At 40.3% G+C, this 27,914-nt stretch overlaps 4 protein-coding genes across 4 annotated transcripts; 2 read left to right on the plus strand and 2 right to left on the minus strand.

The window, feature by feature from the left end:
- Positions 1–547: 547 nt before the first annotated feature.
- Positions 548–6,805, plus strand: eva1aa (eva-1 homolog A, regulator of programmed cell death a). Its single transcript, XM_010768374.1, has 3 exons — positions 548–677; positions 3,484–3,690; positions 4,793–6,805. The coding sequence occupies exons 2-3, from the start codon at positions 3,609–3,611 to the stop codon at positions 5,170–5,172; spliced, it is 462 nt and encodes a 153-aa protein (XP_010766676.1). The 5' UTR covers positions 548–677; positions 3,484–3,608; the 3' UTR covers positions 5,173–6,805.
- Positions 6,806–7,321: 516 nt separating this feature from the next.
- Positions 7,322–11,989, plus strand: efhc1 (EF-hand domain (C-terminal) containing 1). The gene is made up of 10 exons (XM_010768376.1): positions 7,322–7,443; positions 8,247–8,471; positions 8,556–8,843; positions 8,969–9,118; positions 9,619–9,811; positions 10,155–10,381; positions 10,689–10,829; positions 10,915–11,128; positions 11,328–11,480; positions 11,574–11,989. The coding sequence occupies exons 1-10, from the start codon at positions 7,405–7,407 to the stop codon at positions 11,600–11,602; spliced, it is 1,659 nt and encodes a 552-aa protein (XP_010766678.1). The 5' UTR covers positions 7,322–7,404; the 3' UTR covers positions 11,603–11,989.
- Positions 11,990–12,064: 75 nt separating this feature from the next.
- Positions 12,065–20,426, minus strand: tram2 (translocation associated membrane protein 2). Its single transcript, XM_010768375.1, has 11 exons — positions 20,221–20,426; positions 18,265–18,328; positions 17,391–17,500; positions 16,122–16,238; positions 15,901–15,959; positions 14,827–14,911; positions 14,594–14,664; positions 14,380–14,484; positions 14,058–14,201; positions 13,334–13,491; positions 12,065–12,839 (listed from the first exon to the last, which is right to left on the minus strand). Exons 1-11 carry the CDS (start codon positions 20,338–20,340, stop codon positions 12,763–12,765), a joined length of 1,110 nt encoding a protein of 369 aa, XP_010766677.1. The 5' UTR covers positions 20,341–20,426; the 3' UTR covers positions 12,065–12,762.
- Positions 20,427–21,334: 908 nt separating this feature from the next.
- Positions 21,335–26,713, minus strand: xkr5a (XK related 5a). Its single transcript, XM_010768377.1, has 7 exons — positions 26,491–26,713; positions 25,250–25,433; positions 24,868–25,052; positions 24,563–24,775; positions 24,159–24,328; positions 23,842–23,953; positions 21,335–23,543 (listed from the first exon to the last, which is right to left on the minus strand). Exons 1-7 carry the CDS (start codon positions 26,621–26,623, stop codon positions 22,600–22,602), a joined length of 1,941 nt encoding a protein of 646 aa, XP_010766679.1. The 5' UTR covers positions 26,624–26,713; the 3' UTR covers positions 21,335–22,599.
- Positions 26,714–27,914: the final 1,201 nt, after the last annotated feature.

The raw sequence follows: 27,914 nt of genomic DNA on the forward strand, positions 1-27,914 counted from the left end.
ACAACCTAAGATAAAAGGTTATGTAAGTAAATAAACCATAATTATTGTTAAAAGTATTGAACAACATTGAGTTAGATGTAGAACTATACACAACATGTTTCATACATTCAATAAGCTGTTTGAACAATGTACATTTTGAAGTGTTTGAGATACGGTCCTTTTTATCGGCAGAGTGCGAAAGCATTTGTGGTTTAATGACGGTACACTCAGCATATATGGTATTGTTAAATGATAAGATAACAAATGATGTAATCTACTGGTTTCCGCGAGTGTAAAATTTCATCATGCATAATGCTAAATTAAGATAATCATACAAACGTTTTCAAAGGTGGTCAAAAGCTAATAAGAGTACCAATACCAAGGAATTCATGCTAAAAGAAAATCCCATATCAATATTGATTAGGCTTTAAGCAGAACAAGAAATGGAAATGACTGCTATACATCTCTGTACATACCGCAATCTAATAATCCTCTTTGTGTCTTTCTTTGTTTCCCTCACCCCCAAATCCCCTCCTTTGCTCCACCTTTCCTTCTCTTTGAAGTGCCAAAGAAGTTGCTCCAGGAGCAGGGACCCAGACCCCCGGTGTTCTCCCCTCCACCCAGCGCCCATGACCCCAACATAGTGGGAGACAGCCCTCCAGAGGGGAGCTCAGTCAGAAGCCCCGACGCTGTTCCAGGTAAGCAAAACGACACGAGCTGTTTCACTCTCTCCCCCAGTGACCGACACTCTCTCCCAGCCCCCCATGGAGAGCAGTTAACGCTAAACAGTCCCGAGGCCCCCCAGGCACCAGCAGAAACAGTCATTCAGGTTTTAAGTCGGAGCATATATGTATGTATATTTAAAGTCACACGGGTTCAACTGTTACCATATGTATCCAAGCAGAGCCGTCGGTTTGGACCGTTTATGATCATTGCTCTTAAAAATATACGGCTTTTCAAGAGCCAATGATGTGACCACAGTCTAAATCAGTCTGCTATACTGCCCTGCTCCCTGAGAGAGAAGAAAGACGAAGAACAAATGAAAGAACGAAAAAAGGAAAAAGAAGACGCCAGCTAGGAAGGAAACTTAAACAAAGCTTTATTCATGAGGGATGATGGCCTGCGTCCAGCACACTAATTACTCTGCTCAGCTACCGGCACTGTACTGATTAGGAGGATAGACGGATGAATGAGGAGCTAAGAGAGGGAGGAGATGTGTGCTGGCAGCTCCTGACGCATGAATGGCTTCACTTCCTCGCACCGGGCTTCAAACACTCACCTGAAGCTCGTCTAGAAAAACCTGTTTTCATCTCCTATAGGGGATGAAACTATGAACGCGGAACAAGAAACTTTTTACTGTAAATAAAGGTATCATGGAGGCGTGTGGTGCAGTGGGTTGTGCGTTGGTGTTGGGATCAGGGGGTCACAGGTTCAAACCCCACTGCAGTCAGCATGTCATAGTGTCCCTGAGACACTTCACCCCAAATTGCTCCTGTGGGGATTTGCCCACAGTATTGAGTATGTAAGTCTCTTTGGATAAAAGCGTCTAACAAGTGACATGTAATGTAATGTATCAGGATCTTCACGTTTATTCACCTAATTTCTCTTAGTTTATTTTCAACCGGATAAGTGTAAAATAAACAGAATCAATCTTTTTACTTGACCCTTATGTTACCATAATCCTGGACCAATTTTATAGCATGCTTAATGCTTAAAGAAATAGTTCCACATTTTGGGAATGGGGTAAGATGAGAACAGTCATAAATGCAACTTCTTAAAATAATACTTAAAAGATTCGAACACCACATGACTGATCAGGGTCATTTTGTACAAATGGACTAACTCGTTAAAAAGGTTTAAGAAGTTTAAATTGTAAACCGCACATTTTTATTGTCTCCATCTTTGGTCCTCACTGCTCGTTGCTGTGGTGTTTCTCCACTGCGATTCCCAGAGATCATTGGGCCATTATAGAGAAAGTCTCCGTTTTTTTGTCTCTTAAACCATGATGACGCCTAAATCTGGTCATAACTACCCAGTTCCCTTATGTCTTTTATTCATTATTAAGCCTTACCCTCTGTTGCTGATGCTAAAAACATCAAATACTATTTATTTCTCTCTATTACAACAGCAGTCAAAGACATTTTGAGTACTGGAGAAAACATGAAGAGTGCTTAATTTATGTTGAAATATGTCGTTGAATTAAGTGCACCTCACATAAATTAAACACTATTTACGTTTATGTTGTTATTTAACAATTTAAATTTTAGGAAAGAAATAAACGGATTATATGTTATAAATTGTAAAACATATTCAATCAAAAGAGCAACCACTGCATTTACATAATTATGTTTAGTTGTATTTCTAGCCCTGTAAATGTTTTTCTTAAGGCTACGTCTGCCTATGTTTATGTATATTAGAAATAGAGATTGCTGCATGTTGTTGGTTGAATGTTAGCTCATGCACCACAGCAGGGGGTCCAGGTGGAAGCATTTACCTCCTCCGTAAGCAACTCCAGTCTAAACTGCATTTATCCGATAGAAGGAGCCTGACTCACCTTAAGAGAGACTGTAATTAGAGGTCATTGGTGTGTGTGACAGCCCACCAAAGTATGCTCACCTGCAAAAATCCTGCATGTGAATAAGACTAAACACAGATTTAAGGCTCTGATATTGAAGTGAACGCTTCTGTTTATTTTGGCTGTCGTAGCTTAAGGGTTGTGTTTTTCAGTGAGCGGTTGCTTATTCAAGGAGCTAAAGTTTCAGTAGTAACATATTCCAAGTAAACACTTCTTCACGTTAACAAGATGCGACTACACTCAGAAAAAAGTATTAAAATCCTTCTGTGCTCCTCTGTTCTCTCATCTTGACTCCTCGCCTCTTGCATACACAACGAAGCCAGCATGTAAACACAGAAAGAAGTCATACTGTGATGAAGGAGAGAGAGAGAGAGAGAGCAGGAAACAGTTGTTCTCTTCTATAAATAGATTGTTTTCTGAGATTTCTGGGAAGCTTTGGAGATGTTGCCAAAGTGCAAACTTTTCCCATGTGGGTCTCTGTTCTCTTTAATGACATGAGTCAGTGTGAGTTTGACAGAAGCGGATGTTGTGTGTGTTATATTCTGGATCCCACAACTCTCCGAGAACATGTGTGGGCCTTTATGCGTGATGCATCTTTTATCAGAAGCTTGTGTCCTAGATCAAAAACCACTGAGAGACTGGTGATGACTCAGCAGTCTGAACGCTATAGTCACAATACTTCAGAGACACTACACACTGACTTTACTGTAAATTAGCTAACTCATGCTGTAATAGTCTGACTGTACATGCCGTCATGAACTATTTACAACACATCCTTGTGTGTCATTGCATGTGGGCAGACACAGATTGAAGTTCTATTTTGAAAAAAAACATGACTGTCTAAATAAAGAATTCAAATGATAAACGAATCATCCCCGTAAAATGTAGTCTGCTTTGTGTTGTTAAACTGAACTTTTCTGCTTTTTCAGAAAGGAAGAAGGTCAGGGAGACCAACCCTGACGAGGAGAAGCTTTCAGAAGCCGGAGTAGTAGAAGGAGGAGGTGGAGAAAAAGGAGGTGGAGGACAAAGAGAAACTCCACCGCCCCCCCGAGTAATGAATCCAATCATGAACTCCACGTCTAGCTCCAACATGGCCCTCATCAGCAACGCACTGGCAGCCTACACTTTCATATCAGGTAGGGCACACTTTATATAATCATGTGTGACATCACATCACAAATTAGACACCTTAATCTGATCTCCTACCTCTATCAGGAAAATATTACATTTAACCACAGAGATTATGATTAGTGGAGAAAATCAGAATCCCTTTATTCGTCCCACAATGGGGAAATGAACATTGTTACAGCAAAGTATAGATAAATAAAAAAAAAAAATAGAACACTATTTTATAGTATTTAAAATAAAAATTATAACAATTTACAGAAGTACACATTCAGGTAGATAAGTAAGTCGTCTTGAAAAAGAGCTGGATAATAATGTCAAGGGGCGTTTCAGCTCGAGATTACTCCATGGGCAGGAAAACATTTGTCCATTGTATTTGAGTGCGTGGCTTCATGTGAGGTACATGTGTGTGGTACGCTATCTTTTGGGTAAAGAAAACCCTGTTTCCTTTTTCCTGGAACTGACATTTGGGGGCCAGAGGAATGCAGATGTTAGGCCGAGATAAAAGCTACACACACACGCACACACGCACGCACACACACACGCACACGCACACGCACACACACACACACACACACTGTCAGTCACCTGCTACAGCCAGCTGCTTAAACATATGCTGCAATCATATGGGGGTTTGGATACTTCCTGTTTTATTGCCTCAAATAAACAGTTTATACTTAGTGAAAGGCACTAGTTATACAGTCAAATAAACATACACTGAAATGTTTAGTGGAGGCAGAACCCGTGTAGGGTGGGCTCAAAAGGGTTTCTTATATTTCTAAGCTGCCATTACGTTTTTAGACCCGCATTTTAGAATTCCTTTTACTGATGAATATAAGACCAATACAAATCATTTATGACCATCAAATGTGACCTTTCAAAAAAAGATACAAAGTTAATTGAAACTCTGTTTAAACATGATAGTAATATTTGCAATTGTATGCCTTTTTTATTTGTATTTCTCAATTGTCTGAGGTTTTTAAGAGCTGTAATCCTCAGTTTAAACAGAAAGAAGTGAGCTTGGACAATATAGCCAGGCAGTACTGTAAAGGCATGTTTTCTGTATGAAATCAACTAAACCTTTTTTGTCGTCTGTCTTTCTTCCCCCTAAAGACCACCCAGAGAGGGCAGCGCTCTTCTTCGTCTGCGGTGTGTGTTTGGGCCTCTTCCTCACACTCTTCGCCCTGGTGGTGCAGATCTCCTGTCGCACCGACTGCCAGCCTCGGCAGCGGCCTCCTGCCAAGAAACGAGCGCGCCCTGCCGACTCGTCCTCCGAATCAAGTGACTCGGACTCAGATTGGGAAACCACCTCAGATCTGTCGGCGCGGCGACACCGGCGGTTTGAACGCACGCTTAACATGAACGTGTTCACGTCGGCCGAGGAGCTGGAGAGAGCGCAGAGGCTGGAGGAGAGGGAGCGCATCATCCGAGAGATCTGGATGAACGGGCAACCTGACATCCCCGGGACACGGAGCCTCAATCGCTATTACTGAGGACTCTTTAGGGGCTTTTTTATGTAAAGCTTACTTGACTTGAACACAATTTAGGATGCACTTGGGTTGGGGCAAGAGACATGGTCCTTAAAAAGCTTTATAAGCAAACTGTGGACTCACTGATGAGAACAGGGGGAGGTATTGGAGATACAAGGAAAAGTCCTCCCTATTTGCTGGTTTGCATATTCCTCTGGGTATCATAAGCTGTACCCCATTCAGTAAGAGAATAAGCTCCCACTCCACATGGTAAGCTCACTTCTTTCTGCCGGAAGCGAGGGGTGAAAGGCTACAGCGCCTCGCCCGTGACCTCGGCAGGCCGTTTTGAAGTGGGGATTTATGGGTTAGCTGCCTTAGACACACACAGGCCTGCAGAGAGGGCATAGTGACTGAAGGACCAAGGCCTCAGATGGATCTGTTTTATGCAGGGTCACCTGAAAAAGACTGGGACACTTGGAGCTTTATGCTCAGCACCCTCCAGTATTTAAGTGTGGACTTTACAGAGGGGCGGCATAAAGCAGAAAGAAGTGTACTATGGGACAATGTAAGACAATCTTTCCACAGAAAATAACCACGCTGCCTTTTGAACTTTCTAAAAACCAAAATATATGTTGGAGGGAATTCATCTCATCCATTATGAAATCTATTTTATAATATTTAATAGTTTATTGATGTTGTGTATTTTTGTTCTCAAGTATGGTTTATTATGAGATATTTTTATACTTGGCGAAGGTTTGTCTGGCACCTCAGGGATGCAATCCTAGTGTTTCTGTGTTTGGTTGATGTATTTGCTTCCTAAGAAGGGGATCAGCCCATTTAAACAGCTAATGTCAGCATTTAAAGAAAAAAAAAAATAGAAATATTATATAAAGAGCCTCAAAGAGGTTTAGTGATTTTATCTTATTTTTGATACAGTATGTTTAATTCACAGTGTGGTGCCTTTTCTAGCTATTAGGTCACTGTTGTCATGAGTGCAGCTGGTATATAACCCTATAACTGGTCATATTGGATATTCCAAATTTATCTTGTCATATATGTATTCTCGTTTAATGATTACTGTTGCTTTGCCGAAGTAGAGCATGTGTAAAATATGTCTATGTCACACGTTGCACTTGCTGTTCTCCCTGGATGTAAATGTTCATAACCAGAATATGCCAATTTTGTACCAGTAAATACGCTAGAGATAATTGTTCTGGTCGTCACCCAAATTTCAGGTCAACTGTGCCATTACTTCTAAGGTACCACCAGTGCTAAACCAGATGATTGTGGTAACCGCTGCTCATGGCCATCTGGAGAAGGAACCAGCTCTGAAAAAAGGTTCACAGTGCACGAGCAAATCTGCGTCTCTTAAATTATGTTGCCAGTTCTATAAAATAAGCTATTGTCAATCCAGCTCTGTGTGCGCTGCCCTGGATTCCAACATAGAAATAGTTATAGTTTTCATTAAAAAAAAGCTTGGTATTTTTCCTGACTGAAATTTTAAATGAGAGTATACAGGACATATTAGGGTCATCAAAATAAAGACTGCCAATATATCGTTTTTTATAAAGACATTTTTTATGTTTGAATTTGAATGGATAAAATGTGCCGATAGCTGGTAAAGTGAGACCAAATTATGACTCCTGTGTTTGAAATAAACTGTGTTGAAAAAAAACTTGCCCACTGTTTGATTTAATCTTGCACATTTTCATGTTCACAATGTTTGTATTATAGCCCAATCATTACATACATTATTACGTCATTACATTACACTACATGCTCTGTACTATGTTCTTGCTGTTCTGATCTCATACTAATGTCATACTACAGAAATAGAGCATAAACAGTACAGTAAGGTAATTATATCTCACAAGATATGTGTTTATGATGGATGTGATGGATGACATATTGTTATTGAGTCGAGCGAGAAGTGTTTGTGTGCGTCGCCCCCTGCTGGTGAAGTAAGTACTCTTCAGTTTGAGTGCATGGATGCTTTTATATTTATTTTTGAATGCCTGTCATTAACAAGATCTTACTATTCTGGACGTTTATTTCATTCCTTTTGTTTCCACTTTGAATTGTCATTTAGTTTTCATAAATATTTGTTTTCCTTTAACATTTGCTTCAAAATGTTGCTGTCGTTCCGTTTCCATGGATACAACAAAAATAACAACGAGGTGGTTGTCTGTCCGAGTTTTACACGGTAACAAAAGCTAAAACCTTGTGTAGGTTCGAAAAAATACTACGACACCGGCAATGTGGTTGAACATGAATAGCACTTTTCGGGATGTAAGGGTAAGAATATAAAAAGTTACACCTAAACTTGCTAGGTTTTATTTAATGCAAATGTTGCAACGTTCGCTATACGCTTTAAGGCTCTACCGTTTGGGGAAAATGTGTCAAATGTAATCTTAATGGGGAAGATAATTTGCTGTCCTCTTTATGTAGCCTAATGCAAAGTGCATTCCTATAGATCAACAGAATAATTTCCGCAGTTTTGTTGCCATTTCGGTACTATTCAGAACTAACTAACGATGCTATTAGCTATACAAGTTAAAATATGATCTGTTCGGATACTTTTAAATTGTCATTGTCCGTGGGACAGCAGTGTTTTCTCTATAAACCGAAGTGTGCGTGCGTTAGTGTGCGTGCGTGCGTGTGGCGGACACCGGCTCTTACGATATGATGCTGTGACATTTTTGCAGAGGTGCTCATAAAATGAATATTGGTGACACAAAGTCAGGGCAACGATAAACCTGCACTGAAATTAACTAATATGAACTCCTCCTCCATATTTGCCGTACAATTATGTTTACGGAAGTAAATATATCTCTCGGCTGGGATTGGTTGTTCCTCGTCGCACCGCCACCACCGGCTTCGTTCCAAAAGTTTAATTATTTTCAACTCCGCAACGACGTCCCTAACATGTTTTGAGCGCGTGTTCATTGAAAACAATTGAACTGACTGCACACAAAAACGCTCATGTGCAAGGCCCTTATAACTGTTGTTTGAGTGTAGTATCTGTGATTTAAATATGTGTATTCCCATTGGAATTTGCCAGAGCTAATGTATTCCTTCCTCAATGCTCTCTCATGCAGAAGTCAGCCTTTCATCGTTCCCAGACTCTTGTCTACAGAAATGGCTTTGCTCTGCCTCGTCGCCCCACTGTGGGCATTGGACAGGACCCTCTTTTATCAGAGCAGCTGATCCAGCAGCAGATCAGTGAGTTGTCCTCTGAGACACCATACATTACTCATGGCTCCTATCAAGAACAAGGCCTAGTTGAAGACTTCATCCCAGCCTACGTGGCCCTTGACAAGAAGGTACAATCAGGCCCAGAAGACCAGTATTTGAAGATGTTTTGCTGGTCATGGTTCCTGTTCCTCACCAAACTCTTTTTCTTGTAGGTGCTGCGGTTCTATGCATACTTTGAGGAAGATATCCTGTTTTCCCCTAAGGAGCAGCATCGTGTGTGCCCCGTGGTCATTTACTACTACCTCGAGGATGACAGCATGTGCATTTTTGAGCCCAGGGTGGAGAATTCTGGGATACCGCAGGGGGAACGGATTAAACGCCAGCGTCTGCCGAGGAATGAACATGGGGAGCCTTATCTATGGAAGAACCTCAATATTGGCATGTACCTGGAGGTGTACGGGGTCAAGTACAACATCACACAGTGCGATGCTTTCACTAAGGTACAACACTAACTTGAATGCTTTTGCAGTGCCTTGTGTTATCTTTTCTGTGTCTCTAGAGATAACCATATCGATACATTGTTGTTCATATACTCTCTCATATGTCTCTTTTTTATTATCTATAGGAATTCATGGAAAGTGAAGGCATTGTTCTGAATGACCCTGAGCCAATGCCTGTGGATCCTTATGGCCAAAGTAGAAAAAGCACTCTGCCTTCCCACATAACACCCTCCAGCTTTGACCAGATGCAACAATTTATCGACATGGATCGAAAGGTAAAGTCCCTCAGATCCAAACTCACTAGGAACTCATTTTCAAACATTAAACCAGACAGTTTTTAACAGGGAAGCGGGAGTACAATATAAGATGTTCAAAAATATCGTATATCTTTTTATACTTGCCATGATGTTATACAGTATTTGCTCTTGCAAATATTGCTCTCCTCTCTCAGTAGACTGCACCTAAAATAATGAAATCATTTAGATAAGGAGATGCCATTCACACTACCGAGTTAAGCATTATGTATCTGTTGGACAAACTATTTATCCTAGCTTAATCAAAACCATTATATTTAATTAATTGTGAATATGTGTTTCTTTATTTTGAGATTGAGCCTATATTGACAGTTACAAGGATCCAATTTTATATAACTGACCTTATAAAACATGACAAATGTGACGTTAACCTTAAGAAGTGTTCTGAACCACCACCAAAAGCTTCAAATGAGTGATATATTCCAACTCTAGTTTCAGTGTTTCAACCTCTTCTCGTTCAGGTGCTGCGTTTCTTTGCCCTGTTGGATGATGCAGACGCTCTGTTCGCGGACACCAGGGCCGTTACCATCCAGTTCTACCTGGGGGACAACACAGTGGAGATCAGAGAGATCCACGAAGCCAACAGCGGCCGCGATCCATTCCCCATCCTGATGCACAGACAGAAGCTGCCCAAGAAATTTAAAGCTGCGCCTCGTAAGATGCAACAGTCCGAGTCAGCTTCAGTTCTGTATAGAATTACATTAGGTCTCATACAGTGCTTTGGTTAGCTGAAGAACACAATCCACATATTAATGATCCACTACTATTTTACTCAAAATATAAAAATAATAATGACTTTATTTGTGTAGTGTTTTCTTTTAAACAAAATATGCAATATGTTGTTTTAGGTGTAAAAAGTAATAATTTTACAAACAAAGAAGAACGATATTTAACATACTGTCTACATTAAAGCAGAACGGGCTCAAAAAATAGACAACATAAGAGAGATTTAAAAACGAATCAACACTCATCAAGTTACTCATCCTATTACTTCCAGAGAACTTTCCCAGCTGTGTGCTGGAGGTTTCCAAAGCAGAAGTAGAGGAGTACTACACTCCTAAAGACTTCCAGACGGGTCAAACGATGAAGCTGCGGGGCCGTCGCTTCCTTCTGTACGACTGTGATGGCTTCACTAAAGAATATTACCAGGAGAACCACCCTGACATCCAGATGAAACCCTCAGAGGTACCAAACAAGACTAGCCTGGTTCAGCTGAGGAAAAAGGTGAGAAACTAAAAATGTTCATCTCTCTTTTGTTTTCTTTTCTATGGAAGCCCATTTCCGCCAATTAAAAAAATTAAAATCCCCATGAAAAGTCATTATCGGAATTATGAGATAAAATGTCATAATTACTTTTTATCTCATAATTTCGACTTTCTTATCTCATAATTATTACTTTTTATCTCATAATTTCGACTTTTTTATCTCATTATGACTTTTCATGGGGATTTTTTTTTTTTTCAAGTAGCGGAAATGGGCTTCCATACTTTTCCTCATACGAACAATATTACTTATGGTTAATTCATTACAGGAGGTTCCTCCCTATAATGGTTTTGGATCCCTCGAAGACTCTCTCCAGAATTGTTTGTATTTAATTCCCGAGCCTCCCAAAAAGAACGTGTTGAAGATGTTAGAAAACAACAACAAAGTGTTGTGCTACAGTGCCAGGATGGTGAGTCAACATCTATGAGAACATCAGCACCACACCACATAATTTCTCTCCTTGCTGAAACCGTCCTTTGTTCTTGACATTCCAGGAATCCCAGAATCCTGACGATGATGGCCGACTCTTCATACTGTCCTACTCCCTGGCTAACGACATGATAAGTATTTATGAAAAGCCCACTCGCAACTCTGGTATCATTGCTGGAAAGTTCCTGAAAGACACACGCATCCCCAAACCGGGCTCTACAGTGGAGAATCCGGAGTTCTACTCACCTGCGGACTTTGCTATTGGAGCCACTCTGCAGGGTAACTTTCTCCCTTAAACAGCCTGAATTTATTTATTGTCTTGTTCAAAAGCAGCTTTGTATAACTCATGTAACGGTAACACTCACTGTAACAAATGTCAGCCTGAGTTATAATGGTTTATATGCATTTCCCATTAGGGGATCAATAGAAAATACATCTAAAACTGTTCTAATTGCATCCGTCTCCTCTGTTTTTGTAGTTTTCGGCCGTCGCTTTGTGCTTACCGATGCTGACCAATATGTGCTGAACTACCTGGAGTCCAACGCCGGCCAGATCCCGCATCAGACTCTGCTTTCTATTCACCAGAAGCTTGGTGTGAGGACAGAAAACAACCAGGCACATGAACAAAATGGTAAAAAATCAAATCATCAATCTAGCAAAACATCATTTTTTTTCCCTTTGAGTTTACTTACACAACAATGTTCTGTTTTTCATTCTTCATCAGGTGATGATGTAGCAAAGCCATCTCCATGATGAAAAGGAAGGCTGGATTGCTTCAAATTGTTGTTCACTCCCAAATAAATCATATCATAAATGAACGCCTTTACTGAAAATACTGAATTTGCTGCAGAAAAGATTCTGATTTTTTTTTTTAATTCAACAGCTGTTTGGTGTTAGTATGGTTGACCTTACAATACCCCTCCTATCAAGTAGTCACCTAAGACATAGCCTACAAATCTCATATGGTTAGAGGCCTAGATTGAAGCAAGTACATGTTATTCTATAAAATCTTGTCTTCTCAGCCTCACAAAACCAAACCAGGTCTGGAAGGGTATAAACTGTCTTTGTCATAATGCATGAGTTTGTCTCTTTATCCACCGCGGAAACGCAACCATTTTTCGTTGATGCGAAATCGAAAATAATAAAGACTAACACTAGAACATTGAGTATATGTAGTGTAAACAATTAAAATAGAGAAACATATATAGAAAAAGTACTTCCATTAGAATATTTCAGAAAAATGCATTATTTAATAAAGTAATTAACAAAAAAATGTAAAGGAAAAAAACGGAATGGCATGCAGTAATATCCAACATACATACTTGATGCATATCTTTTAAGTGACCAGTGACAAATGGAAGATTTTAAGCAGACAGGGAGGAGCCCAGGTGACTACTCCCTTCAGTGACATGGTAAAGGGGAAACGTTAAAGCCAGCATACAGTGTGCTCATATCATCAGTAACATCTTTCTGCTCCAATGGACCAGACTAGAAAACAAGCATAGCCGGCTCAATGCGTCCTCAGACAACACTACAGCCAATACAGTACTTACGTATTAGGATATGCATCGACACATTCAGCACTGACACACAGAGTCACGTGTGCCTTATACTGTGCTCACAATTTAAATCATTCTGCATACAATGGTGCTCCTTATCCGTGGAATAGCAGGCTGCATGGATGTATAAAAAATACTGATATGAAGAGTAAATGTCTGTTGGGCTCGAGGGATTTCCGTGGATTTCGTTTTTCCAGCATTCAAGCCTAAGTCTGTAGCGACTGAGTCCCTTTAACATCTCGGGATGAACTCAACAGGAGGCTTGGTGGTCAGCGGCCGCCATCTTTCCTGTTGTGCTGATGAGGAACCTTAGCCGGAGCTAAGGCCATTGTTCAGGCCAGTTAGTGTGTTGTCTTAGGGGGATTTCAGCTTTTTGATCCGAGGAGAGGCTCCATTCTCAGCCTTAAGAACGCCATTTTCATGGTTACCAACTAGCAGGAGAGACAGAAGAGAGAAGTCAGGATCTCTACTAACGCAGCACATAGAGAACCAGTGTGATAGCCATACTTGCCAACCTTGAGACCTCAGAAATCGGGAGCATTTCAAAATGCAAAATGGGGGGATTTTCAGTTGCGCGCTACTAAAGAGACGCGTTACCATGGAAACCAAACAATGGTGTAGCTGTATTAAAGTCCAAGTGGAAACAGTCCTGAGTAAATCTGATTTTGTCAGAAATCGGGAGAAATGCGGGAGAAATATGACCCCAGGAGGAAACCGGGAGAGGGCAATGAAATCGGGAGTCTCCCGTGAAAATCGGGAGGGTTGACAAGTATGGTGATAGCACAAATTAAGAAAGCGGAAATGCGTGTTTTAAGTAAAAAATAGACAGACATTACTGAATATCGTAGCATTATGTTGCCTGGCTATCTGTAACTATTAGGAAAATAAATGAGTGGTTTTATAGTGAGTGTGTGTTTAGACTCACGTGAGTCTCTCTTCAGTGGTCGTAGGGGTTGTTTTGCAGCAGCCTTCTTGCGAATAGCCTGTTCGTGTCTGAACTCTCTCCAACGCTTCAGCTGGAAGCGGATAAACTTCCAGAGTAGCCAAGATTGGGTCAAACATACCAGCAGCAGAACAGTCATCCTGGAGGGGGCCAAAGGCAAGACGATTAGTGCCACATTAGCAATTGTGTGTGTGTGTTTTATTTTTAAATGGACCTGACATTGCCAAAAGTTGCCAAAAATTGCCAGGGACAACTAGGGTACCACAGTCTCGCTGACATCTATTGTTTCTGTGATCAAGGAAACAGCCATTTATGTTGCTTCACAGTGATGCTTTAACAGAAATAATAGCACTAAAATTAGGAATAAAGTAAATTAAATATATGAACTAATTAAATGACTGCATTTTCAGATATTATATATTAAATAGTTGTTTTTTATTTAATGTTTATTTATTTTTTTGAAAGTGAATTGTTCATTTCAAATGTCACAATGAAACCCTATGTAATCTTTCCTAAGTGACGTGTTGTCATTTTTAATTAAAAGAGCCATTTTCTGTCAATCAATGTCAAAATTCCTGGCTAAATCTACTGTGAATTTCAAAAAGTCAGCACTTCTCATGCTGCGTTTTAACCATAAAGCTGTAAAAAGTCATTGTGGTGCCACAGAATGAATGATTATCTACAGATGTTGCACATAGGTCATTACCTTATCAGTACACTGTTGAAGTTGCCCATCTCCAAGTCCAGCCCCTGGTTCTCTACACGAGCCAAACCAAAGCCCACAGCCAGGAACATCAGGGTCAGAGTGACCATCCGCGTAAACACAAAGCTGACCGCCCACATGTTAAACCTGCAGCATCAAACAAATCCAACAGAATGGTGTAATTAAAATAATAAGTTGCAGAGTATGTAAAGCCACAAAGAGTCAACATTGGGGAAAACGTAATGTGATAGAAGCTAAGAGAGGAGGAGAGAATAAAAGCATTTTTAAGTCAAGTTAATAATATTAAACTCAGCGAGGAACCTACGCTTTCTGATGGTTCTCGTCGGTAAAGTAAAAGAGTCTGGCAATATGGAAGCCCAGCTCGGACACATACTGGAGGAAGAGGAGCACCACACCTACACGAGTCAAACTACACAGGAAAAAAAGGGACAGCCAGGTGATGGATTAGTGGGTTTTCTCCTTTCAGTCTTTTCACACTATCAAGGATTTCAATTGTAATGAAATGTTTTCCTGCTTACTTCAACAAATAGGCTGCAGCGATGTGCAGCAGATACAGGCAGATGTACTTGAGCTGTCGAGGAATTTCCTCCTGAAAAAACAAATGAGGGTATTTTCACATGCTGAAGCCTTTATTTCTTTGTTTCTCTCAGTGTTATATGCATACAGCAGCGGAACATTCACAACCAAACACACACAAAGCTTATCTCGTCACACTCCAGAACTCCTCCGGTTCCCAGGCCTCCTTACTGACCTTGCGTACTTTCTGGAAGTAGAGCTCTGGCAAGGCGTGGAGCCAGTAGGCGAGCTGAGTCAGGTAGAAAAACTTCACCTGAAACCTGGACCACAAACAGACACAGAGAACGAAAGTAGGAATAAGTCAAAACGAGAAAGAGGTGGTCAAATGTACACAGATGTCACAGTGATACATTCTCGGTTTGATTTGTTCCCCTGTGAATACGCAACTGTTGAAAAAATAAAAAACCCTGGTTAAGAGTAGACACAACCAAGTAATCCAGTAATTCCCTATGTTAACTGTGTAGAAATGGTTTTTAATGCCCTTTTTTAAACTATGATTCTGTCAAAACTGGAGAATAATCCGACTTTAAACTCAATAATACATGGTTAGTTGTGGCTTTGTGTGAAATGATGATAAGCTCCAAACTACTAGAGAAAAACTGAATTATGTGTGGCGTTTCTTTTTATCGTACTTTGAGTTTCAAGCTTATTCTGAAATAAATACCATTAGAAGACATATAAACTGAATATGGCCTTGTCCCATAATCTACTTTTAATAGTGCATTCTGTTAACAGCCCTGGGTTGGAAAAATTATATAATATTTTCAAAAACCTTGTCTGTGAAAGGAATTGATCATTTGTAATTACAGGTTTTGTCAGATTACAAAGCAACAGACACATAAACATGCTTTGATTGGCTCCAATATCTGTCAAAGCATTGCAAAATACAGGTGTTTTAACATAGATATCTTTAAAGAAATAATACACTGCTGTCAGCTTCACAAATGTGATTTTCTTTTCCTTTTTTTTGTTAGCCTTCTATGATATTAAAGTGAATACTTTTGGTGTTTGGACTACGGGCCGGAAAAACAAGACATCTGGATTTCTACTCAGGCTTTGGGGAATGTTTGAAGGGCTTTTAAATAAATAAAAATAAACTAAAAGCAGCCCTAGTATACATTTTTAAATGTAGAGACTTCAGAAAATATGTTTTGTTATTTTTAGTATAATGCTGACCAGCTGTAAAACTGTATATACATTTTATTTGTGTAACTATAGTACAGACAGAGTGAGATATCAGTCATCATACCTGAGGTTTACATGGGGATAGTTCTCCCAAAGGCTGCTGGGATGCAGGAGATATCCTTCCTGTGTAAAGAAATGAGAAGAAATAACACTTTATACCGTTGTCTATTCATGTGTGTGAGAGAGAAACACACAACTTATCTTTGCTAAGATTCTAGATTATACGTCACATTTCCTAAACAAGTGACTTATCGATGAATATGATATGATAAAAAACCCACTCACTGCTATGAGGACGTAAAAACTCCAAACACTTGACACCAAGTGAAACACACCCAGTTGACCCGACTCATTGAACTTGGTATTCTTGCTCTTGGAGAGGTGGAGGCGCCGGTTCACTTTCTGTAACATGAACAATAACAGAGATCATGTGAATGCCGCTCGGTTCCCGTCATTATGGCTGGCCTGTTGACAGAATGGTAATGCACGAGGAAGTGTAAGACGGTAAAATAACTAGGGCAAGAAAGACACGGATACTATTTATGGCTGCTGTTGAAAAGCCCTCTCTGAAGAAGTATTCCTTTCAAGACACGTAGGTAACCGTGGTGATGGTGCTAAAATAAAACCCCATTCCTCTTCACTGGCCTATTTCTAAACAATGACACAAGGGTTCATACCTTCACATGGATTGAATGCTCCCTCTCTCTCCTCCTGCAATGTCAGTTTGTTTATTCTGAAAAACTGTCAGCATGCTGGTCTAGAGTTTTTTTTAATATGGTGCTCTTGAAACTGCGCTGTTTTAAATGTCAATTTACGGATGCGATCACTGGAAGTGTGCAAATACATATACTTGAATATAATCATAAATAGCATACTCTTGAGGGAATTTCTATGACTGCAAACAGATCCTATGCTTTCTTTTCCCCAATAGTGAGAACATATCTCAATACCTCGTTATATTTAATGTATTTGTGAAAACCTTTTTTGTAACTCCATTTCTTTGTTTTATTTTTTCCAAACTATTGCCTAACAATTTCCAAAAAGTTCCTTTGAATTTGTTTATTATTAGGGAACAAATATTCAGTGTTAAATGTATAAACTAGCGAACATTTATTTTTATAAAGAAAATTAACGATGAATTGATATTTACTTGAGTTTAAATACATTCCTATTTCTCCTCAAATTATTTGATCTTTTAAGAGAAAACTTCCTAGGAATGTATGGTCTGATAAAATAACCCTTCACACTAATTGTATTATCTAAACATTGCTGTGCTGTCTTTTTTGGTGACCAGATTAAAAAACTGAAACATTGACTTTCATTAAATGTATTATGTCAACACATTTGCCACAACTGGGATTGCTTTCCACTAACCCAATACACTTATGTGACATTTGTTGACATATTACATTTAATTAAAGTCAACGTTTCAGTGCAGCAAGACATGTGCAAGATATGCTGTCCTTCTCTGTCTTTGACTCTGACCATCCTTTCAGATTAAAAAGGACTTCTCTGTCTCGTGATGATGCGTGTGCCACAGTGCGGGGTTCTTACATCCAGAAGATACTCCTGCACTACTGCGTGGAGGATGATGGCGATGAAGAAATAGAAGAGGATGGTGGCGGAGTCCTTCCATCCGTAATGGTACAACGTCACCTCGCCCTCTGTGCACACAAAGAGGGTGTCGAACACACACACAAAGCAGATGATTGTAATCAGAGGTGTAGTAAACATCCTGGAGAGGTGTAGTAAACATCCTGGAGCAAGGCAAACCAAAGCTAAACTGTGAAATGTATGACAGGCAGAGGTGGAAGAAGTACTCAGATCTTGTACTCGAGTACAATTAGAAGTACCAGAGTGTAGGAATAGTCAAGTAAAAGTCCAGTGATCAAAATGTTACTCAAGTAAAAGTACAAAAGCATTAACAAATACTTAAAGTACCAAAAGTAAAAGTACTCATTATGCAGATTTGTCCATTTCAGAATAATATATATTATGTGTTTTGATTATAATTATTGATGCATGAATGTGTTATCAAAGCTGGTAAAGGTGCAGCTAGTTTTTATTATTCTGTCTACTGCAGGGTAGCTGTTGAATTGACTCCATGTGTAACTAAAGTCTTATTTAAGTGTTGATTTATATTTCACATTATTCATCCAAATCTATAAAGTAACTAAACCTATTAAATAAATGTAGTGGAGTAAAAGTACACAATTTACTTCTGAATTGTAGTGGAGTAGAAGTAGAAGGTAGCATAACAATTGAAATACTCAAGTACCTCAAAATTGTAGTTAAGTACAGTACTTCAGTGAATGTACTTAGTCACTTTACACCACTGGTGACATGTATGAGTTCAAAATTGTTAGATGAATCACAGACTGTGAATTAACAAGTATTTCATATAAAGATTCTAAACTTCATTACATACCTGGTGATAGTGTGGTGACATTGTACTGAGGCTGAATGAACAGTATGGCCGTCTTGGCTGTTGCCTGGAAAATTAGATGACATGGTAATCCACAACATATTTCAGTGAACCTCAAGAGGCCGGTCATCAAAGCATCATCAAAGTATGAATGTGTGTTTGTGGCAGGTGTGTCTGCTTGTGAGTGTGTAGTTGGAAAGAAGGCCAATGAGAATACAAGGTTTTAGGAAACTAGTGTTGACTTAGGAAGTGGAGTCGGTAACTGAGCATCCCAAATGGCATGAATCCACACAAAATGTTACCTTTTTAGCTTGTGTCCCCTTTAAACTAAGCTGTGTCTAGCTGCAGCCCCTTTTCTCAAGTGGTCTATGATGTGATGTTAGTTTAATGAAATGGCGATTTTCAGATATTAGATTGTTACATTTGAGTAACTTTGGTGAACACGGAGAGTTAAAACTATCTGACAGTTAGATGTAAAATATATTTCATGAATCTTTTGCATTGAATTGAAATGTGTAAAGTCTCTATAATGTCAACAAATTGAAGATTATCACATTTTACAAGCTAAAATCAAAACATTATTATTTGCATATTTTGCTATACAAGTAATTCAATTAGTGACAGTCTTCAGTTCACTAATCCATTATTTGAATTAAGGGTTTAACACTACATAGATCATAGAAATGTGTTGTAGAGCTTTTTCCTAACACATTAATCAACGTGTAAGCCTTCACATTTATTTTTAAAGCATTGCTGAGGTCCAATCAGGTTTGGGACATGATTTGTTCTTAAGCAAACACAACAGTCTTGGTTTAAAATGATTGAGTCATCCCCTGGCCCCAGATTGGGCACCACAGAGCTACAAGTCACCAGTCATTCCTTGCACACCGAGGCCACAGGTGACCTGTCATCGTCAAAATGTCAAATTCAAGACCAGCTGTACCACTGTACTGTAGTTCTCTTTTTTCCGAAACGAGAAAAATGAAGGAAATCCCCTACTTGTGTTTTACTCGACCAGCTGTGTGATCACTACCAGGGTTCCGGATTGAAACTTTGCTAAAAGCTCGGCCATGAAAGTTTGTTTGTGCGCACGTAGCAGAGGCTTTTAGTCAATAACACCTCATTAATACATTTAAGGTATGTCAAAGTGAAACCGCTTCAGGTCAAAGCAGTGTTTAGAGCGGCTGAGCCTACCTCAAAGATTGAGACGTGGCAGTTAACTACTACTATGAAGCTAGTGACGAAAAGTAGTAATGCTTCCGTCTGAGCTTTCAAAATAAAAGCCCATTCTATCAAACGTTCCATGATGCTTTTAATTTGAAAGCTGAAAACGCTTCACTTCCCGTCTTAACCGGATTTACTGTGCAGTTTAACATATCTTGGAATCAAAAATGTTGCAGCGGTCTACCTTTGCTGGAAACTGGGACAATACTTTGTCTAAAAAAGGGTAAAACATACATTTTAGGACACAAATAAGTAACATTATGTTGTTTACAAGTAGGCAAATATGCAATGGCAACATAAGAGTTGTTCAGTTGCCTCCCGGTTTTTAAAACCTCTTGGAATGACATTTAAGAGCAAGACACCAACGTTTTAAACGTTAAACCCGCAAAAAAACATGCGTTTTGCATTTAATACACTGTTGTTTCCAGCTGTAAAGTGCTTATTCAGTTTTCAATCATACGTTGCTTCTTGTATTACGAACAGAGTGACATTCCTTGTTCCCAAAACTTGTAAAAAAAAAAGAAAAAAACTACAGCAAGCAACCACCATAACGTTATCCGCGGAACTGATTCCACTGATAGAAGGGAAACAGGAACACACTTTTACAAACAAGATAACTTGTAAACAAATACGTTTTCACTTTGCACCGAGTTACATCTTTGAATGTGTAGCGGGCTTGCCATCATAAAACAGCTGAGAGACGATGGAAGAAAAGAGAATCTGAGTTCAACTCACCTCAAACATCAATCCAATCAAAATGAAAATCACCAAACTGAAGACGATGTCCGCATGGTTTTGAATTAAGAATTCTTGGCTGAAGAAAGGATAACTCTTGTTTCTTCGGCGAAATGCCATGTCAACCCAATGGTGTTTTCCCTGCTATTTTATAATTCAGAATGTTTTTCTGACTACGAACTGAGTTCAGGAGTTAACTTTCTCACTGATTTACGCATGCGCGACTTTCTTAAAGGGCGAGTGCCATAAATACCTTCTTGAGGCCATTCACACAATACGTTCAGTCTGTTGGTCCCCAGTGGTGGAAAGTACATTCACTCCAATACTGTACTTAGGTGGAATCTTGAGTCATTTAACTTGCTTCATGTCCATTATATCTACTTAATACTAAAGAATATTGTATTTTTTTTACTCCCAAACATATGTTTGAAAGCTGTATCTAAAAGTTACTATGCAGACTCCAATTATTAATACAACATACAGGTATATATCCACTTGTAAATTGGGATATAATATCATAGCAACCCAGCAATATATTAATAATTGAAATTGGCTATAACAGTGACGACATTAGAATAATGTCCACATTGATGTATCACTGATCATGATGACAACATTTACATTTGGCATTTGAAGTACATTTCGTTGCTACATCTTTTTTTACATTACTTATATTCATGAATTTTACTCATTGGTGCAATGTATTGAAGTACATTTACTCAAGTACAAAATATAAATAAACTAATACATAAACTACGATATACAATTATAGGTATCAATATTCATAATCCAGTCATTTTACATATATGATTCTGAAAGGGGACATTAGGCACAATAAGTACTTTAAGTATTTTGTTATGCAAATACCTCTGCCAATATTTCTGTAATTCTACTTAAGTAAAGTTTTGAATGCAGGACTTTTACTTGTAACATAGTATTTATACTTTTACTTAAGTAAAATATCTGAGTACTTCTTCCGCCACTGCTTTTACGTGTACTTCTACGCGTTAGTGTTGAGCCATGCCCTTTAAAAATGCTTAAAACATATGAAAAAGACGTGCATTGATATCATAAATATAAAAACACCAAGTTTAAAGAATGAGTAACACTTGTATTCCAGTCACCCAAATATGTAGGCTATTTATTGCTTATTTAAAGCCACCAGTGGCCTTGCACTTCACAGTTCAAAATGTCATATAGGCAGTCACCTGGGTGCACGAGAAAACCCAGCATCATTTCACTGCTTTGTGTGTGGATTTCATCCCTTTTACAGAGCAGAGTTGAGCAAAAATACGTTTGTGCCCTAGAAATAGCAACCGAGAGCACATATAAAAGTCACTACAAGAACCATTATTAGCATATTTCCATTTGTTACACAATATACTTTTAAAAGCTTTTAAAGTCAGTGCCTGAGACAAACTTTTCCCTCAACATAATGTAAATTAAAAATACATTTTTAGCAATTACATGGTCAACATGTAAATAAAGATAACACATCAAAACTGTTTTTGCAAGGTTGACAGACTAGCTCTGCTTAAAGCAATGCCAGTGACATGATTATACAAAAAATACAGTATATAACTTTCTGAGGAGATTTGCTCTTTTCTTATGGGAATAAAAAAAATCACAGCAATAGACATTATGATACAGAAGATACTTGTGCTTTTAAAAGGCCAACAAAACTCTGGCTTACACTGAGATGGTAAAGATTCAGAGGTCAGACACTCATGCCCCCTCTAGACAAACAAATAGTTTCTCTATTCTCATGACGGCTGGCAATTATTAACATGAATAACAGCAGTTTCGGTATGTAATATAGAGACCATCAATTGCCTGATATCATAAAACAGCTGCATATTTCTAATGACATTTATTGATATAACTCAGGGTTACTTCCTCAATATTTAATTTCAATCTGGCAGAAGCAGTGTTCACTTTGTTGTTGAGTTCAACTAAATGTAAAGGCTTAATTGGAACCAAAACAATAGAGAAAATGTTGAATCAGGTAGAAGCTGTCTGAGCCTCAAACACCACCTTTGTGACCAATTAGCTCTTTAATTATCATCTTCATGTCTAATGAAACACTGCTGAGGGTTTCACCTCTGTGTCCAGCATGTGGGCAAAGCACTGCTATTAAAAATAATTTATGATTTGAGAAGAGTATAGGCTAGCTTAGCATTATCCCCAAATTGTTGCATATACTGTGCCCAACACTTTACTTAATATAAGGACATCAAGAGGTGAATTTCTGCCAGCCTTCTCATCCTGCAGCTCTGAGCAGACTTGTTAAAGCAGCCTTCTAAAAATAAAAAGCTGGTGTACTCCTTTAGTGTTGGATAAGTTGCCGTTTCCCTTTTCCCTGATTATGTTTTGAGAAACCTAGAAGTTATCGTCTTCATCTCTTCGGGACATTATAAGCTGTCTCCTGGGACCCGTGAGATGAGGGACACTGTCCATCACTCCAGAGTCCAATTTAGGAGTGGAAGTACAGCGTGGCCCAACCCGTCCCATGAGCCCACGTACATCTCTGTGAAGGGCCGGATCGCTGGGGATGGAGGTGAGGCGGACCCTCTGTTCAAGACCCCCAATGTCCCGGTCCAAACGGAGGTTAGTGGCACTGCTGGGAGACTGAGGATCGGTGCTGAAATATAAGGTTGAACTCGACTCTGTGGGGCAGAAGTACGGCTCCGGACTGTCTCCGAACACAGACTTGCCCTCTGGCGAGCTCCGTTTGAAATCTGATGTGGGGGACTCCATCGGGCTCTCCATCTCCAGGCTGTCCTCCTCCTCTTCCTCCTCAGGTTCTTCAGTTGACGTGGGCTCGCTCACGCTCTGGAACTCGTCTTTGCAGTCCGAGAGAGGCGCCAGGCCTTTCCCCTGAGACTCAGAGGTGGAGACCCCCTCGCAGCTGCCAGCCCCTGTGATAGTCATGCCTTCGTTGCTCTTAAACTCTTGGTTGTACTCCTCCATGTCCAGTATGGCTGCTGCTCCGCCGGCCCCATACGCTCTGTTGACCTTCCCGAGGTCTCCTGTTTTTAGAGCCAGCCGAATGAGGAGCCAGTGGTGGTGGTAGCAGGGGCAGGAGCTGTTGGCCCGGCCCCTACAGGTTCCTGGGTGCTCCAGCAGACACCCGGCTACACCTGAGAGGGAGAAGCTGCCGTGGTTTTGATTAGAGGCATCTGGCAGGCTTTTACCCCTGAAAGAGAAGGAGGACTCCTCTCGTTCTATACAAGTGCTGCCCATGTGGTTGTGGTCCGTGCCCTGGGAGATCTCTGTTGACTTGGGGTGGAGGAACCGGTAGTATAGGACCAGAGAGGTAGCACCTGGGATGCAGGGCAAAGGAAACAGTTGGTTTTAGTACCCTAAGTATTACTGTTTATTTATCATGTTCAATTAATAAAAAATGACAACTTGCAATCAATATCTTTGTTAGTATTGCATGTCTTTGCTACGTTTTCCTACTTAGCGTTACTTCTAAACAATCTGAATCACCATTAGTGTTGCATTACTCAGATACCACAGAAATCATCAATCATCAGATGTTTTGACACTAGTCTAATTATAAACATCTGAGACAAAAGCGTTCCAAAACAGAGGAGGCGCAGACAGAGAGTGACTCACCGAGTAAGAAGCTACACAGCACAGTGGTGGGCAGGGTCAGGCTGTCCCATGATGCTTCGCTTAGGAAGTCGGAGGCGGCCAGCAGCAGAGTGGCGTTCTCTATGAACATGAACTGAAGGAGGAGAGAAGGTCACACCATCAGTCATCTGCAGACAGCTTTACGTCACTGTTAGCCATGCACGTAGCAGAGGTGAGAATGACAATGCAAACTATCGTCCTGTGTGTGTACATCTGTGTGTGTGTGTGCAGCTGCCCTGTGTGTAGGTCAATGAGGCAGTGCTGTAGGTGGAATATAAAGAGAAAGAGTCACGTCTTACTGCATAGAAACTGGCCATGCGGTAGCGGGAGGGTCCGTCTTTGACGTTGAGGAAGAGGAAGATGTGGACAATTCCCATAATGCCATTAAAGGCACGCCAACACCAGGGGCCGGTGCAAATGTCTGGTTGCTGTGATACCAGCCAGAAGGAGGCTGTGAGCCAGTGGAAACCTGGAGGTCAATGTAAAAATAGACAAGGAGATAAAAGGAAAATCCTAATGCAGAAGCAAGTAAAACCCTGGATTACAAGGACATGCTGCATCACTATAAAGATAATTACATAACTCCTTTACTTAAATGAATGAAAATCGCTTGTTAGGTTGGTCTTCTAGCAGTTTTTTGCGAGTGACTGTGTTCATAATTTATAATCATTTTATTGCACCCTTTCTCTTCCTTGCTGCTCACCTGCTACTCCGACGACCCACCAGTTAAAGACCCTGGCAAAGAGCATGAGGCAGGTCACCCTTGCACTGAGCATGCCTGCCCTCCACACCAGCTGGCAAAGCAGCGCTGCCGGAGGCATGGCCAGGTGGCCCGGTCGAATCAGGCAGCAGGCTCTGCTGTACAGCACCAGGGCCCAGGAAATAGACAGCAAACACAGACCACAGCAGTAGGCCACTGAAGGTAAAAACACAAGCAGATGAAACAACTACTTTCTACAATTGACATACAAGATGTAGATGAAACAACTCATGCTAAGATCAGTGTACCTGGGGACATGATGCCGACATCAGTGGACACAACCACATATGCCTGCAGAAGGCTCTGTGGAAGCGTGAGGACAAGGGCCTCCAGCAACCAAAGAGCAGAAACATCTGCCTGCTGCATGACAGAGGCTCCAAGCTCGGCCACTGAGCCTTGCATGCGCAACACAGACCTCATGCAGTCCCATAGCCTGCCAGAAGAGGGAGACAGAGACATAAACCACAGAAATGACACACAGTAACCTCCTCGTGAAGGTTTCAATGACAGAAAATATGTTCTGTGTACTTGGTTGGTTTGTTAACCTCTAGATGAAATCCTAACAGCATATTTGATAGATGCAGATTATTCTATATTTCGTTATTCAAAATATGAAGTGACAGATCTTACCTTTTGAAGATTCCCAAGTGCAGTATGTGTATGATTGAGAGGTAGCATCGCCTGTCATCACCATCGTCATAATACCACTTCATACTAAGCAGCTGAACTGCTGTCCCCGGTAGAAAGAGGCCCAGAGTGAGACCCGCCCACTGCGTCTCCTCATTCCAGAGGTAAAAACCTACACAATAGAACACTAACACATACAGACACACAGATGCAAGTTGTATAAGTATGTTTTGTTTCTATGTCACGTGAGATACATTTGATTTCAGTTGAGAATTCATATTAATAAGGCCTGTCTGATTTCAAAAGGAAATGCAGTTGAAACACAAACACATTCTTTATCTGAGGATGTGTTTGATATAACACATGTTGTTGCTGCATTAGCCATCAGAGTCCTTGAGAAATGAAAGAGCACATACACCTCGCTCAATTGAGTTATCCTTTCATTTAAGTGGAAGCTGTTCTAATGAGATGATAAGCTCCACCAAAAAAAGACCAGCGTCTAACTCCTGGCCTTATCACAGCCTGCAATTAGAGGTCTTTAATTACATAAGACCTCTTGTACTGTGATAACATCAGATCACTTTAACAAACTCATTTCCCTGTGTGATTCGAGTTTGGAGGCCAGGGAGCACCACATTATTTTTATCTTATGGGAATGGTACACCTTCTACAGGCAAAGTCACACTTTGTACAGACCCAGTCACCTCTTCTGGCTCTGCCCTGCCCTTGCCCCATTGATCTGCTTAGTCAGGGACTCACACCTGAGACTGCTGCACACTGTTTCCAATATAGAGTCCAGATGTGCTATCATTATAATACCTAAGTATTCCAAATAAAATTATAATTAGTATTTATTTTTACGATTTTAATAATATTTCTACTGGGATGGGTGCTACAGAAGTGTTCAAGGTGAGCATTATTCCATATGTATCCTTTTTTCTATGAAGGTTATCATTTAGTGAATGACCCCTGGAGGTCCTCTGGCCCCAGTTTGGCTACCAATGCCATTGTTACAAAGCTCAAAACTTGCTAGGTTTGCCTATTCAACAGTAACGCCTGCCATATAGCGTCACCGTTTGAATTGTGTTTCTGCTGCTGCTGGAAAGCTCCAGCACGAAGTACAATGGCTGAGCCGGTTTCATTCATTCCAGCTATCGACATTCCTCCACACCAAAACAACGTTGCCCTGCCATGTTTTCGTATGCAGTGTTAGCCCGCTCTAGCAGAATGATATGCCCACTTACGCGCGGTCCGTTCGGCCACGATAACCAGCGCCGACACGCCGAACAGCGCCGCCTGGCACCACGCTATCCAGCACGCGCTTCGCCGGACCACCGACGGCATCCTGCGGGCGACCGCCCCGGCAGCGTTAATCATGATATGGATAGGCGGGAGAGAGGATACTCGGGTGACATTATCCTGGGCATCCTTCGCCCTGGATACACGGGACACATCCGCTGATGCCTTCTTCTCCCGCTGCCTGCCTGCCTCCCGTCAAAAATACGTGACGTCACTGCGCGCTTTTAAAGGGGCCATCAGTTCACCGACCGCTGTGGCTTGTTGTTACTGTACACAGACCAGCTTCCCTTGAAACATTACCTCTACTAATATAAATCATGAATATTCTAATGTTTCATGGAGATTTGTCTTACTTATTCCCCATTAATGGTCTTATTGATCATAGTTTGGATTAACCCTGCAGGGTTCTGCATGGGTTTGCAAAGTTTCTGTGGAGTTATTTTTTCAGATAAATTACTATTTCTGATCTACATTGTTTTTCTAGCAGGGATGCAAAAGAGCTCCAGAGCAGCTGTTATGCATGATGTGACCTGATCAGGAGAGTAACACCAGCATTGAAGGTGCATGCTCTGTGCATTGTAGTTGATCTCATCATTAGATTGCCACTTTGAACAGTATGCCATCTGATAGCCTTTATAAAATGTAATGATTGGATCACAGAAAGCTTCTGCGCAGAAAGTTACAGATCATGTCAGGCCTTCTGCCCTGATGTGTTTTGATATGTGAAGCATGATTACATTTGTATCAGATATGTGGTTGGTATGGTTCCCTAACAGTAAGCTATAAAAGTGTTTCTCAGAAATAATCTAACAACTGTGTTATAAATATCTCGGAATAAACTGTAGAGTCATCTGTTTTTGGTTTAATGTCTGTGAAGTGATTAATACAGAAACTAAAATGTGGAAGTACGTGCTCAAAATAGTAGCATGATCTTATTGATATATAGTAAAGATCATTTTGTCGTTGTTGTTTTTATCCAGGGTAAAGGTTCGGCACTTACTGGTCCTGAGTGTCCAAAGACTCATAACAGGATGTGTATCTACGTCACCACATCAGCACGTACACACACAAAGGTAAGTATATATGTTAAATGAAACAAGTGAGGTTTCCTCTGCATTTTCACTGTAACGCTTAGCTCACTGACACTACATAGTCTTGTACGTACAGTAATTGTGTCCTTAGGAGGCTTGAACACGCACACAAACACGCAAGCAGAGACACAAATGATATAAATAGAAACAATACAGTGAACTACAACTTTGTTTATGCAAATATTTAGTCGTTCAATGAAGATACAAAAAAAGAATACAATACAAAAAAAATTCACAAATCATTCATACATTTTAGATTAATGTTAAAAACTGAATAA

Source organism: Notothenia coriiceps, unplaced genomic scaffold, assembly GCF_000735185.1.
Source record: "Notothenia coriiceps isolate Sejong01 unplaced genomic scaffold, NC01 NC01_scaffold00005610, whole genome shotgun sequence".
Taxonomy (NCBI): Eukaryota; Metazoa; Chordata; class Actinopteri; order Perciformes; family Nototheniidae; genus Notothenia; species Notothenia coriiceps.